At 32.2% G+C, this 16696-nt stretch overlaps 1 protein-coding gene across 2 annotated transcripts in view; it reads left to right on the top strand.

Moving 5' to 3' along the window:
* LOC127720635 (uncharacterized) overlaps positions 1-16696 on the top strand; it is a 149120-nt gene that overhangs the window by 15098 nt on the left and 117326 nt on the right. The window contains exon 1 of one of the 2 annotated variants that reach the window (XM_052227335.1): positions 2369-2582. The exons of the other annotated variant lie outside the window; for it this stretch is intronic. Within the exon in view, the coding sequence (XP_052083295.1) occupies positions 2523-2582 (60 nt within the window). The 5' untranslated portion in view covers positions 2369-2522. Of the gene's footprint in view, positions 1-2368; positions 2583-16696 lie in introns of those variants that run through there. 2 annotated transcript variants of the gene reach the window in all.

The raw sequence follows: 16696 nt of genomic DNA, 5'->3' as shown, positions 1-16696 counted from the left end.
GATGAAGGTTTTGTGTGTGTGTGTCTAGGGACTATTTTCTTTTAATCAGATGTACAGGAAGAAAGGAGTGATTAAGACGAAAGGCAGCTCAATAATCTTTTGCATAATAACAATTTGTTCACATGTTCTTTTTTTTGTTAATTGATTCTCAAGGCGATATTCAAAATAGAATAACATGAAAAGATGTCAAAAAAGAAGATGTAAAAGAAACAATATTCCACGTGTTAAATTAAATAAGGATATTGCAGATATGCGATAAGGACAATGCAGCCTCGAAAACCTTTACGACACTTAGGGAGGTACCATTTGATTTTTATGAGGGGGGGGGGGGGGTTGCAAGGATGAAATTTGAAAAAAAGGCAGGATGACAATTTATGTAAAAAAGTCAGGATAAACTATTAAAACAAAGGCAGGACCGAATAGAGTGAAAAATAAAAAGGCAGGACAGAGATTACAACTAGAAAAAATGCAGGACAACATTTTAAATCCTAGACCCCCCCCCCCCCCCCCCCCTAAAAATCAAATGGGGTAGCTTCCTAAAAGGAGATGTAGGATATACGTCATTGATACCACACACAAAAACGAATTAGTTTAACCCCGCCACATTCTGATTATGCCTGTCCCAAGTCAGGAGCATGTAATTCAGTGGTTGCCGTCTGTTGCTGTATATCATATTTGTTTTTCGTTCATTATTTTGTTCATAAATCAGGCCATTATTTATCTCGTGTGAATTGTTTTTATACGTCATTTCGGGACCTTTTATAGCTAACTATGCGGTTTGGGTTTTGCTCTTTGTTGAAGGTGACCTATAGTTGTTAATTTCAATGTCATTTGGTCTTTTGTGGGGAGTTGTCTCATTGGCAATCATACCACACCTTCTTATTTTCATATTTACAAATGTAGAGGTCAACATACGGTATTCAACAATAGACAAATGTCTACACAGTATGTCAAGCTTTAAATCAGCCTGAGTCTAGTATAGCTGTGAATCTATTTAAAAGACAATGTCAAAAAAATCTGTTTTCCTTGGGAAAAATAAATGCTGAATTGAGATATGCCTACTAACGACGAGGTACATGACATCAGGCAGACACTAAAACATGTCACAAAGTAACCATCTTTTTAGCACTACATTTTTTGATAGTTCAGACACATCGAACCTGCAGATTTTTTTTTTCATTTATCTAGATGTAGATTCATGTCCAGACCCTTTGATACAAGCATGTTCATAATGCTTTATGTTTTGGCACCATATTGCTGGTAATTTGAACTTGTAGCTCCCTATGTTTTCAAACATCCTTGGCTGTACAAAATGTTGGTCCTCGGTTTGTTCCCAAATACAAGGAAAACCAATACTGTTCATCGAACGCAGCAATCTGTAAGTTTCCTGTATCGGCCATCTTAAAATCTGAAGAATTCAGGGTTATTTCACTACTCGTACACCAAAATAAGATACATTAATGAGTACACCAACGGCTCAATTGTTTAGATGTTAATAACGAATCACAACGTTTTAGTGTATATTTTACCCAGAATGCATAAGATTCTAAAACGCCAAACTATCAACATTTTGTACTAGTAGACACAGCGTTCACTCATCATTTAACGTGGAGTCATGAAACTTATTGTAAATTATCGTTCCAGTTTAGTTTTTATGTATAGGCTTTTCTTATTTCTTCTAAAGAAAATATTATTGTAAAATATCATCTGACAGACAAAATGGTGTGCGTATGGAGTATCAATTCATAGCACAAAAAATCTACACGCAATTGAAATATCTTAAAATGCTGTTCATCATCTCAACTTCACAGTCAGGCCTTCTACACGAAGCAAAATTTGAATGATCACAAGTCTGGTGACCTTTGGCCTTACGAAAATATGCTGTATGACTAAACTGTTTGAAGGAGAAAGAGGGTTTTTTTTTTAATTGATGTCTAGGCTAATCTAATTCTTTTCGGACTTCTAAACTGTGTGAATAAATTACTAATTTTTGTGGGGACCCCCCTTTTTTCACCCCATGACCCCAAGCCACTCAGACTCTTATTCCACATGAAGTTGAACAAAGGTAAACAAATTAACACCTAACCTAAATTCATGAACTTAATGATTTTTTTTTAATAAATTATCGTCTTTCAACTTTATTATTCACTTCAGTTAAACCTCGTTATTTTAACAAAGGTATATTCGTATTCTCAAATATCACCATTTTCTATAGTAGATATATATATATATATAGATTTACATGTATTGTATTATGTTTCATAGGTAGTTTTAATTTAAAAAGAAAACAGTTTCTACGATACCTGATTTTAAGATAAATAACAAACGTGATGAATTGAAGTGTGTCTTTCGCTTAGTTTATTCAAAATATTTCAAGTGAGAAGGTAATAAAACCATTACTGTGGATACGCTTTGATATGATTGTGTGATTACCCAGGCTATTGCAGTTTGTTACAAATTGAGTTTGATTTTAACACGTGCTTTGCTAATAGGAGAAAGGTTATTCTGAGAAGATTTTGATTATGGTGGTCGGATGTAACTTTCTACCAGATCTTCCTCATTGTCAAAATAAAACTGAGGAGGTAAGATTTTTTTTACTTTTTAATTGACCATTTGTTACAACGCGTTTATAAATATTATTGAAAATCGTTATCCGATTAGTTTCAGATTAGCTTTATTGTGTTCCTGTAGTTTCTATTTTACTTGTACGATTACTATTTGTTAGAACGCGTTTATAAATATCATTGAAAATCGTTTACAGTTTATTTTTTAGAGTAAATAGATTGTGCTTGTTTGGATTTTTCTTCTTCAAATGTTTAGTATTTGTTACAACGCGTTTATAAATACCACTGAAAATCGTGTTCTGATTAGTTTTCAAGAGTAACTAGATTGTGCTCATGTGGGGTTTTTAATTGTAATGTAGGATTATTATTTGTTACAACGCGTTTATAAAAACCATTGAATATCGTTTTCCTCTTAGTTTTTAGAGTTACAAGATTGTGTTCCTGTTTTCTATTCTTCTTCAATTGTAATAGAACTTGTCAGAACGCGTTTATAAATATCATTGAAAATTGATTTCTGATTAATAATTAACGTAACTAGATTATGTTCCTGTCAAATTTTTCCCCCATCCCTTTCATAAATTGATCGAACTTAGCACGTGATTTTGTCATTTTGTAAAGTAGGTCTTTATAGATGATTTTGATGGTCTGTTTCATTAATTCCAACCATTTTAGGCGATTTAATCAAGAGCTTGTCATACTGGATAGACATCTTACTATTGCTAAAGACCGCATGTTCACCTTATTACATGTGTTTTTTTTGTACATTTCGTTTACTTGCTGGGTTGCTTCGTCATTGACGTTTACACACCCTCTACTTTTAGTCATCTGTATAAAACTCTTTTCTCTAATTTTTGTGCTATTTTCACATTTCTTGAGCGGTGTGAGAAAAATATTTCTCCTCACTAGTGAAATATCTGTTCTCAGCAAATGATTGGTCGAAATTTAATTAGGACGTTAAATGTTTTTTTATTTCTTCTGAATTTCCTATTGTGACGTCCCGAAAAAAGGCAACCATGCCTGATGACGTCACGTATAAAGGACACAACTTTCTGCAAATCATTGAAAAGGAAGGATAAAAATCATTAGAGAACCAGATTCCAGCACTATAACTCGTGTATTACGATATTTCTCCACTCTCAACAGTTAAATATAAATATTTAAAAAGCTCGGCAAGCCTCGCGCTTTAAATATTAAAATATAACTGTCTCGAGTGGAGAAATATCGTAACACACTTGTTCATGAAAAAAAATACCAAGTATACAATAAACATATAATCAGATTCTTTAAAATTCTTAATGGTATTTTTTAACGCAGTATATACCAAACTGAATTATAGCATAGCTATCAATATAAGTGAGTCATAATGAAAGGACCTTTTTTTCCATTGCTGTCTTGAATAATTTTGAAGATACCGGTAGTACGTTGATATGCATCTGGTCTAGTGGTCATAAAAGTTTCGAGCATAATTGTCGTACTCAGACACAGGAATCAACCAATAAAAATGCCGAATTTTGGAATTCGTACACAATTTGTTTACTCCGAGTACTGAGTAAAGATGTATGACCGACCAAGAGCCCTGATTGTCAAAGCTTTTGACATTTTCAAAAGATATATTGTATATTCATTTTCTACTCATTGTATATTCATTGTACATTTCGATCAAGATTTTAAAACATCATTGTCAAAACAGATGTTTATAATTATTTCTTTACATAATCTGTATCATCCATATTCTATCTTACTAATGTCAAATGCTTTTGTATCTGGGGACTGTGAGATATTGGCGTATTGCTTATTGTTCAAAAATTAATTTCCTGAAGTCTTTTCATCAATTTAGGTTTACTGTATACTTCAGTTTCGGAGCCAGAAGGATATACAAAACAATTAGAAATGATGAAGAAGTAATCTTATAAAGACTGTGTAAAACATGTGTGAAATTTTACTCGAACTAATGTACAAGCATAGCCTCAAGTATAATATATATTAGACATGCAGTAGAATGTGTCCCCGTGCCTGTAGTGCATGCCCTTATGTTTTTACAGTTAGAGTTTTTTTGCTTGTGAGAGAGCTGTCTCCATTACATTAATGTTCTATTGTGTCATTTGGTCTCTTGTGTAGAGTTGTCTCATTGGCAACCATACAACATCTTCTTATTTATATATATATGCAATAGCTAGTTTTCAAAACCCTTGTTTTACAAAGTTAGGGCGGTGAGCACGATGTTAGGCGATTACCTCTAAGACGGTTGGGGAAAATTTAAAGCACTGGTATTAGTGTCGATGTACATGTATGCGGGTGTGGATGAGGTTTACAGAATATAATATAATGGCAAAAATAAATGAATAGAGAAAAAGAGCAAAACAATTAAAGAAAAAGGGAATAATTGTGTGCAAAAGTTATAATATTACTGAGAAAAATAATACTGATAACAGAAATGAAAGACGTACAATAATATAGAAATCATATTATTACAGAAAATAATACCTTTATTTAATTTGGTTATTATATGTATATCCCTTTTTGTTATATACATGTAGTAGGAAAAGGGACATAAAAGCTCATAAGGTTTCTACGTATACATTTCAATGTTAGGTGATGTTGTCGTAAAATTGGGAGGAACGTATCTATTATTCAATGCTAGGTAATGTTAAAATGTCAAAATTGGGAGAAGGAAGTACACCACTAATTCATGGCTCTATTGCTTTCTATGTTAAATTCCTCAATAATGACAATTTTAAGCAGGCACCCTTTTGTTTTAAGTTCAAATAAAGAGACAATCAGTGCATGTCAAAGCAACACTTTATGGTATCTTGTACTGAAAAAATCAACATACCTTTAATGGCATATAAGAGAGAACTGGTTCCCGGAAGTTCGGATGTACCAGAACCGGTACTTCAGATCTGACAAATAGGCAAAATGTACCCTCCTTTTTAAATTTCAAGCAATTCTTTTATTATTCAAAATTATAGTCAAAAAGTGTTCTACAATGATCACCAGTCATTCAGCTTTCATTTGATACCAAAATTACCCAAATATTCTACATATTTTGAAAATTACGCCCATGCGTAGGAACTATTTTGTGTTAAATATGTACTACTGTATGTGCTTTTTGACCGGGCCCGAATTAGTGGTGCTACACCAGAATTCAATGTTAGATGATGTTGTCGTAAAATTGGGAGAAACGAAAAGTCTTTACATTCAATGTTAGATGATGTTGTCGTAAAATTGAGAGGAATGGTTCAGCTTGTGGAGGAAGTAAAAAAAAAATATCAGATCTACTCTAACATGGTTTGTCTAACTTCTACATTTGCCACTGGACGTTAAGCAACCAACAATCAATCAATCAATCTAACTTCTACTTAGTATTACATGGTTTATTGATTAAAGTGAAGGTTATGATACTTCAAAATCAAAATGAAATTATTTTGGGCAAATGTAATGGAAAACAACTTCGTATAAAACTAGGACACTTAGGGAAACAGATCCTGAGTTATTATATTATAAACGAATTAGATATCGTTCATCCGCGATAATACTGAAACCAAAACTTTGATGAAATCACAAAGACTCAATTTGTCACTTTATGAAACCTTTTTAGAAATATGAGATTTACTCGGGTAATTTTTCATCTGAAACTCTGTAGAAAGATAATTGCTGTTTTGATATTAATACGATAAAAACGGAATTATTTTGTAAATTAAGTTTGACCATAAAGTCATCGCTCTTACAAACCGTGAAATAATCTTCATAAAATATTGGTTTTTTCCCTGCTTAACGATATTTAGGAAGATTAATGCAGATTTTGCAGGTCGATGTGCCTGCAACTTGATATAGCGCAAAATATAACTATTTTATAGCTTGGGTCTTGATCAATCATCATAAAGTTTTATTAGAAAATTACTCAGACTTTTCATTATGTATAAGTATTTAATTAAATAAAGAAAGAAAAGACTCAATACTGCAGACAGGACCAGACGAAGAGTCCATCCATTTTAACATAATGCAATCTAAAAGAATTTAAAGCGATGCGAATTCAATAAATTCGTTTAATATGCTACCAATAAGAGTAAAGTTGCATGTAAAATAGACAAACACACGTATTTTTTTTAATTTTAATTTAGAGAACTTGACATACGATGAGTTCATGATTTTTTCTCTTATGTGCAATTCGCTATTTCAGAATCAAAAGGACTATGGGTATATTTTTTTTAAAATTGTTTTGTACCCCTTAAATAAAAACGATGTCCAAGTCATTGCTTAAATTTCAATAGACCACTTTCGAGTTTGTTGCATTTCGGTCAATAACTTTGGTTTTAGTGGACATTATTCGGCAAATTAAATTCTAATAATTAATAATCAGCACTACTATCATTAAGGAATTGTGATTAAGTACCTACGGAATAAACATTATTTCTAGTTTATCCTGCACAATGAGGATACGAAGACGTTTGGTGAACTTTAATAGTGCAGGGATACAGGTGGTCCCCTATATCTGGTAAATGACGTCATAAAGGCGGCATAATTGACGAACTTTCCCGGTGAATGACATAACTCGAAAGTGGTATATTGGTTGGGACGTCGTAAGTCAACCACAGCGTTTTGGTGTCCACTTTTGAAAAATATTATCCAGAGTGCATTGCGAATTAACTTGAATTTCCCCCAGAGAATCTGTTACCACTTCCGATTTAAGGAAATTCTCTTGCAAGCTGAAATGTGTCTAATTTACGGGGGTGCTCCTAAGAATTAGGAATTATTTGAAGACCTTATTTTGACACAAAACTGGCAGTAATTAAATTTTACTTTTTTTTTCTTTTCTGGTGGAAGGGGGGGGTGGGGGGGGGGGGGGGGTGGGGGGGGGGGGGGGAGTCGCGCCTCTCCTCAAGTTCTAAAGCGGCTAATTATAAGTTTAACAGAGACTATCAAAGATCTGGCATCAACGCCAAAATTCAGAAACAAATATAAACATCCAGATATTACAAAAGATATTCACTGACTTCATGTCAGATTCCTGACTTGCGATAGGTACATGTACATATGGTTGGGTTGAAAAGAGTTAAGATCTCAATCCTCCTTCGATACATACATAATTGTTTGGAACGAGTATAGTCAGAATTAACAAAAAGGAACAAAAAAATGAAACAAAACCCCAAAACACAATTCAAAATTGTGTGTTGTCTACGTCGATTTAAGGGAAATTCCTTCATCAAAAATTAATTCGTCAAGGGTGTCTATTCAATATTTCTTTAGCTTTGAATTCACTATTTGCGGGCGGTCTGTATTGCAGAACATAGACAGGAAGTTGATACGAAAACAAATAGATGTTCTTAACTCTTACAATAACAATCTTTCTTAATGATTGAAAATCTCTGTCATTATAACTGATTTAACTTGCTTATTCACAATCCATCTCAAATGATTCAGTGAGTTGCTTTAATTTTCAAAATGGACAAATACAAAATTATTCATGTAAAATCAACGAAAATCTAAGGGAAAATCAAATGTATAATTTATAACCTACCAAACACCGTATTTCAGTTGTCTCAATAATGACAAAAAACTTAAGAAAATTGTAATCGATCCTTCAACGTTGGAACATGTATAAGTTTTTTTTAAAGTCATTACAAGGGAGGACTACGGAGCTCTGTTGGTCTCAAACATATAAAGAGTTGTGATTTTTAAAGTCCAGCCCTGGAGATGTAAACGGTCCAGCGCTATGGATATTAAGTCCAGCGCTCAAGATAAAAACTCCGGCGCTGCAAATGTAAAGTCTTGTGCTGTAGATATAAAGTCTAGAGCTGTAGATATAAAGTCAGGCGCTGTAGATTCAAAGTCAAACGATGGAGATCCAAAGTCAAGCGCTAGGGATGTAACAGTCCAGCGCTGTAGATATAAAGTCCAGCGCTGGAGATGTTACTTCTACAGCGCTCGAAATTAAATCTCCAGAGCTAGACTTTACCTTTGCAGCGCTGGAGTTACCAACAGTACTCCGTAGAGAACAGACTGAGCCTCATAAGTTTTCATAAGTTCATTTATCAACAATTGAAATGTTATTTCTTTGTGTTTTTTTTTTTTTTTTTTAATTCTTTGTCATGAACAACTATATGTTTATATGACAACAGAGTATTATTATTCGTATATTGTATGATTGTATTCACTCCGTAAGAACTACTTGAATCAAGGCATGACAAGTATTTGAGGTGAAAATTTGATCTTGATGAGAAACCCCAATTCCGACGTCTGATAATTATCTCATTATCTTTTACCTCATCAGCTGATGTTTGAAATTGATTTGTTTTGATTTCATTGTTGGTACCAGGTACATTTCAAAGTTTACTACAACTATTTCCTGTCTATTTTAATTTAAATCCTTAATTGGCGCACCGCTTGATCTCCATCAGGCATGTAGCATTATGAGGTAAACTCTACATGTACCATTTTTAATTAGTTTGATTCCCTATAGCCGGTGCACCTCCTTAATTATCCCATTATGTTAGGAAAACCTACATGTACCGTGTTCTAATTAATTTGAATGCTCAGTAGGTGCACCTCTTTATCTTATTAAGTAAGGAAAAACCTACATATTCCATGTTCTAATATTGTTAGTATTGTATACGCATTATTTCAAACATGACAACTATAGTTCTGTGCCGAATAATGATTTTGTGATATCTTACAATATAAGTAATCTAACAATTTTTAAATAAGATGATTACGCAGGAAACTGACATCAACAACAGGTACATAAATAATCATTTCATTTTTTCCATTTTGCACACGTGCAAGCAAAAAATTAGGAAATATATAATACATTCTTTAGTAATTATAGTGAAAAAATCTGTAAAAAAACATTCGTTAAAACACATGACAAACTGTTAACTAAAGATTCTTTATATCTTAGTCTGTCCACATGTTATGGTTAAGAAAGGTATAATTGGTGTACTTTTACACTTTTCCCCGTCTTATCTCTGTTTCTCTTTTTTTGCACAAATGACGTGCTGCAAATTAAAGCATGCATCATATTGTATGTTTCAATGTAGGTGGAACACGAAAAAACAACCTCGTTAGTTGTATCACAATACCACCCATTGTGTGAACAAAAAAATCCTTTAAAAAAGGCATAAAATGAAAAAGGTATCTAGTCAAATCGAGTCTATAAGACGAATTAGCCTTTAGCAGTTGCAACCTTGGTTTAAGATGAAAAATAAAAAATTCTTAATCTAATTGCCACTAAATTTTATTATGTTTAATCTTTATAAATATGAACTTCGGATAAGTCAAGATTTTAACAGAATAAGTTAAGATTTGACCACCACCAGGTGCGGATCCATGATTTGATGCCAGGGAGCGCTATTCAGATTTGGAGTTAAAGGACCATATTCTAACAAAAATTTACCTATGAATTACATTTTTTTCTTTTTGAGGGGACAGGGGCACCGTCCGAATCCACGCCTGAGCACGGAAAATTTGACGTAAAGACAATAGTCATAGTTAGTGTAAAACAGTGGCATGCTTACTCTCTGTGTTGACGTAAATCATTCCAGCCTTACGCTAGTTTTAACAAATATTGAAACATGTCATGTTAATGGTATCTAATGGTAAAATAATTATTAATTATTAATCACTTACCACCGATTACATTGTCAGTATATTGATTAGTTGACAGGTTGTGGAACATGAAATGAACATTTCAATGATGCATTTAATTGCAATTTCTAATTATAAAAGCATTCGGGTGCACATGCCATTTACAGAAATTACCAAATTTGATAAATGTGTATTTTATGTGCTCTTGTAGAATTAAATATTTATACTTTAAAAAAAAATTACCGGAAATTAATTTAATCAGCTTCCCAATTTTTCTGTGGACTGTTTATAATGTGTATAAAACGTCAGCTCATCTCAAAACTTTAAGTGAATATGCCAAAAATTATATATTTGAATTTTATTATCATGTTATTCAGTAATTAATGTTTATGAAAATCTTCACTGGGTAAGATAAAAGGGTCATTTTTTATGAATACATGTATATATCATGATGACTGAAATTCATGATTAAATATTATGATATTTAAACATTTTTTATATCAAAAAGTAAAACCATTTTAAAAAAAACTTGTGGTTGAGCCGTTCGAGAAAAGACACACATTTTTTTTTATTCTTTTCACATTTAATTGGTTATTACAACCAGTATTCCAGGTCTCACAACTCCGCAGGTGAACAGACAAAAATCTTTCAGGCGAGTCATTTTCATTGTTAAACAACTTTAATTAGTTTAGAAATTTGAATTGAACTTAAAATAAACTTCAAATATGTTTTCATAAAAAATTAATGGTTGCTATCGCAATTTTAAATAATTCTGTTGGCGCTGATAACGATTTCAAAGGTAGTTTTTGTGAGAGAAAAAATGTTGCTTTTTCATTTTCATTCTTTGCATAGATAATTTATATGATTGCAAAAGTAACATATTAAATGCACTTCAAAGGCATATAAAGTCATTTTTTAAATTTTCAATATAATAGTGTCTTAAAAAGTACGTTCGTAAACTTAAATTATAATCTTTATTAAAGCACACTGAATTAAGGGAGAAAAATCAAGTACTTATAAATCTTGACACTGCATGTATGTAAGAAATACATTTTGATTTTAGTCCAGTATTTTAAAATTATAAAACAAAATTTGTACAGCAATTTTCCATGTAATTCTTTAATTTGATTTAATTAGTTACACCGGAAAGAAAATCTTTCCAATCTTTCTGTTTCAGTTGAACTATTGAATATAGAGCTCTTTGCATTTCCCCTTCAAGAAAACTTCATCGTTTACAACTCACACTGTATGAAGTCAACGTGTTATTGAATCTTAATATCGTATTGCGCACGTGTAAGCAGCCCTTTCCCTGATTTCATTGAAGTTTATACCCAACTACCCGCACTTCTTTTTCCTAATTCCCATTGTCACAATAAACCCCTTACGTGCTGTTGTTCCATACTCTATGGGTAAGTATTGTTTTATTATTCCACGATGAAATTGATTCTGAAATTGACATTAGATGCTATTTGATATCACCGCTCAATTTGTCTTGATATTAATCAGCTACCCGCTGTCACGCGGTGTTCGAATTACAATGATATAGCCATGAGATTAGGCATCAATTAAAAAAATATTCGTTTTAGTTTGAGCTAATATCAGTATAAGGGACTAATCTATAATAAAACATAACGTTTGTTACGGAGTATTTTGTAGTTGAAGGTGTTTCATGCAACCAAGTGCGGATCCAGGACTTGGCAAACCAACGTTTGGAGTAATGCTTGTAAAGAGTTTATGCATTTATCATATATGTAGCTCCATGAGAGGGGGTCCAGGCCCTTGCCCCCTAAATCCTCCTCTGGTAACGGTAAATACATACTATGTTTGTACAAATTCAAGTAATGAGTAGTATTATCATTAATTCATTCATTTGTGCAGTCTTTCTGGGACTATATATTATACTTGTAATATAGTTCGAGAATGAGATTCTTTCATTCATTTGTGTATACTACCGTTTCATCGTTTTCATCCGTTTGGACCAAAAATGCGTCCTTTTGCACCAATGCCACGTATGCACTAGTTTTCAACATGCCTAGTATCATTTGCGCCAATAGTTTTCAACATGCCTAGTATCTTTTGCGAAAAAAAAAATAATACGATTGCGCCAATATATTTTACATTGTAATGAAAAACAATGACTTCTCTCTTCTCTTTTATCCAGTGGTTTACCGGCATTTCACATTGACTGAGTGACTGAGTGTAAAGACATTCAAATTGGTTTGATAATACTTTTTTTGAAGTATGCAAACAAACCATAAAACTATGTTCACACTGTAATAATGTTATCTCATTGCCATTTGTCCCATAAATCTCAATATAATCAAAAAAATAATAAACACATATAAATTTGCCGACTGCCTAACCTAAACTAGAGGACACCGGATTTATTACGACTAAGGAAATACAAACATGATATCATGTGTAATATAACCATTAAAAATAGATAACGGTACCGTAGTTATAAATTATCAAAAATTCTCCTTCTTTGACGATCCCGCCGGCCAGGAAAAACCAACAACTGTCGGAAACCTAGCCTGTGTCCAAAACCCGATGCTATTCTTTTTATGGTACCATAATTTATCAAGGATTATCATGTACGATAAATATTAGTACAGGTAAATTGGCGCAAAAGAATTCAGTAAGCTCATGTTTTTTTATGAGTGGCACGGTATGCAGGCGCTGTAGAATGTATAGTACCGTACATCTCAATATCCCAAAGAGTATCTAGGCGCATGTATACTCATTGGATATTAAGATGCGCGTTACTAACATGCCGAGTCTATATAATCTACAGTGTCTGCGTACCGTGTGACCCATAAAAAATATGAATAAATGAAATGGGTTAAATTTAAATTTTAGAGGAAGTCAGTAGTGAAAAGTTGCATAAAAATATTTTAAAAAATGTTATTTATATATAGGATAAAATACAGCCAATTTTTTGTCAAATATGGTCCTTCAACTCATAATTCTCAGCATCCCCCACCCACACACATACACACACACACAACTAACTGCAAATCCCGCAACCGCGCCTGGTATCTTCGAAGTTTCTCTGGTAGGTGCATAACACTGCGTTGTTTTGGAATTTAAAACTAGGTCATTCGTTTTTGCACAAATTTAAATGAATATAGAACAATCTTTTCATTTACATTTTAAACTTGAATATTGACTCATTTTTACGCAGCAACTGGCAAAAACAATTATGGTTATTGCTCAAATAAATTTCAAATAAGCTGACTAATTATATATACATATTTACTAGAATATGATATTCTAATACTCAGTCTAGATAAATTACATGTGATTTACGTAGAAGTGGTATCATTTATCAACAAAACGGTCAGGTTTTGGCAATTAAGCCAGAAAAAGACATAACAGTACACGGATTCATATTGCCATACAAAAGCAGTGATAAGGTATATATCAATATGATGACAGAAAAATAGACACAATTAAGATTTCATCCAAAACCCATAACTACAAAACAGCTTCTGAAATTGTTGCTGCATCTGGAAAATTTTAGATATTGAGACTTTTCCTATTTTATCAAAACTAATTGCTCTTTAAAGAACAAGAGAACAGAAGAAATAATTATTTATTACTTCTACATGTATGTAAATCAGATATAGTCTCATATCTTCGGGACTGACGCCTCTCAGATATAAGAAGTCTACATCTAATACATATTACATGCACATGTATTGAATATGATATTCCCTGTGCTGAGCTCGAAGTCCCAACATTGGTGTTAACAGACCAGTGGTACTTATAATAGTTGAACTACGTAGACCACTCGGCCACCGAGGCCCTAGATTATTGGGCGTATAGGGTTTTAATTCATTTTAGTTCATGCTCAATTTCGTCAACGATATTGCTTTATCTTCCCCAAATTCTAATAACAAAACATGTTAATATTGATTTCAAATCAAATCCAATCTGATAAAAACATATACCATAACATTTATTTTCTTTAAACTAAAAATAAATATGACGATGTATCGCGTTCTTTAAATTTGCCATTTCTTGGACAAGCTTATTAACCAAGCTTTTGAAACATGAAATCATTTCGCTATGCCTTACTATGACAAACATACATCAATACAAGTTCTTATTAGAATTCAATCTATATTTCATTGTTTGCAATTTTATAATGTATTCAGCTGTTGCATATATTGTGTAATTCATGGGGGAATTGACAAAAACAACCTAAATTACAAAAAAGAATCGATAGACCCTTTGGTAATAAATTTCAAAGCATGATCATATGGTTAGTGCACATGCATGTAAATATGCAAGTAAAATGCTAATTTCACCATAAAACCAGGAGGTGCGCGCAGGGTCCTTATAAGTTGGTATAAAATCCAAATATTACGAAATCATAGATTTTATTTAAACAAATTTCAGAGGTATTTGCAAAGTTTAAACTATACTGAGGTCATTCAAATGTATAAAATATTTATGAGAAAAGAATTGTTCATTGGGGTTATTTTTGCTTTAAAATGTGTAGTTGGTCATTGCTTGTCCTCAATCATTTGTGCATGTCCAAAATTATTTTTTATCTTCATATAACGCTTAAAAGGGTTTTTTCTAAGACTAAATAGATACATTTTTAATGAAAATATTTATTGATTTTAAACTATCTGAGTGAGTATTTTTTTTAAAAGACATACCAGTAAACGGAAATCTTAAATAAAAAATTTATAAATTTCAGTGAATTACAAAACCAAATGTATTTATAATTTTGAATAATCACTGATTTTGTCTCTAAGGTAAAATGTGACAGATTCTTTTTGGGAGTATATTTTATAAGTATGCTTATGCTGTCCTTACCTAACTGGGAATGCTCCCAAGTTTACATAAAAAAAGCGCCTTACAAAAATAATGACATATTTATAGAGCATATCTTATAGGTCTTTTTCTTTAGATGTGAAATCTAAGAAACATTTTTTTATCCACGCGAAACCAAAAAGTTCATAGCGAACCTCTCTTATATGAATTTCTGCTGTGAAGTTGCTTTTTTATATATATATTATTTCATGAATGCATGGTTGATTAAGATAATCGAAATTATTACAGTGACCCTTGATTAAACCTTTCTTTAAAAAATTCTTTAAAAATCATGTAAATAATGATTTCAAATCAATTTTTGAGGAAGACGATATTTTGAGTAGCAAACACAACGAATATAAATTTGATGCGATAGATAATTTGTCCTATACACTTTAGTCCAATCTGGAAAAAAAGCAGTCACTTAGACAACTTCCTGTTTCGGTCAAGTGTTGCAAAAACAAAGGTCATCAGTATTGAGCTAATGGGGTAAAACGTGTATGAAGTGATAATTTTTGAAAGTTTTTTAGTTTATGATTTTTGATTTTTAAACACAAATTAAAGTAAGAAAATGCTCTGTTTGAAGTGTTTACAATGGTTTAAACATAACTTTTTGAAATTGTTTATGCACAGTAAATTGTTCAAACAAGGCCCCAGATAGCTTCAGCTGGTTTGAAAGAGTTGTGTAATTTCAGAACTTTTCCGGAATGGAATAAAAGCGATAAGGTGTATTCTAACACTATATGCAGAAAAAAAGGGATAAAGTAAACTCAATGAAACTAAATGTAAACCATTATCGCATATTTTGCTCTTTCGTACAAAACCAAGTTGTATTGATATATATTGAAAATTACACTTAATTTCCCCACTTGAAACCCATTGAACAGCTGATGAGTATAATATTGGAAACTTACGGAAACGATTTTTAAAAACAGCTTCCTTATCATTCTCAAAGATAAAAATATCGTTTTTCAATTTCATATTTTCAGTAAAAAATTTATTATTATTGAGCTTCCAACAGCTTTTATTACTCGATAAGTATGCTATTTTGATTTTTAGAATCACACAATAACTTGAGAAAGAAAACGAGAATTTAATAGCATATCTCGAAAACATGGTTCTTCTTGAAAGACTAGTTTTTTTTTTAGGTACAAAAATGTATGTATACATTGTATTAAATCACAATGTATATACAATTCAGCTTACTTCTATAGAAGACAAAGGATTTTGGCATTTATTTCTGGTGTATATGGAAGTTTTGCAGTCTTTCCTTATATCTTAAATGAAGAAAAATTGTTCCTCAAGGGATACTGATATCATAAGTAAATATCTTTGAGAAAGGAAGCAACTTTCAAACTCGATGCCCCTGAAGTTGTATCAGCAAGTAAAAAATTTCAGGCATGAAGAATGGATTTAGGAAACTCTTAACATTTAAATATTCATTCTGGGTTAAGTTTAATGTTGAATTGGCGAATTTTGAAAAATTCTCAAAAGTCAAAACGAATTTTGCAGATTACAATGATACTGTAAACCAACTTATTTTCGTGGATAGTTTATTTCGCGTTTAGCTCTTTCTAGCCCACTTCGCGATTTTCAAATTTACTGGATGTAGTTGGATAAGGAAAGATCCAAGTTTTGAAAGTCCGCGACGATTTATATTCGCGTTATTTTTCTACTCGCGAAAGTCGCGAAAATAAATTGCTCGCGAAAATTAGTTTGTT

The sequence above is a fragment of the Mytilus californianus genome, unplaced genomic scaffold, assembly GCF_021869535.1.
Source record: "Mytilus californianus isolate M0D057914Y unplaced genomic scaffold, xbMytCali1.0.p SCAF_11, whole genome shotgun sequence".
Lineage (NCBI taxonomy): Eukaryota > Metazoa > Mollusca > Bivalvia > Mytilida > Mytilidae > Mytilus > Mytilus californianus.
Note: the sequence above shows the minus strand (reverse complement) of the source record. Positions and strands in the feature narration are given on the sequence as shown.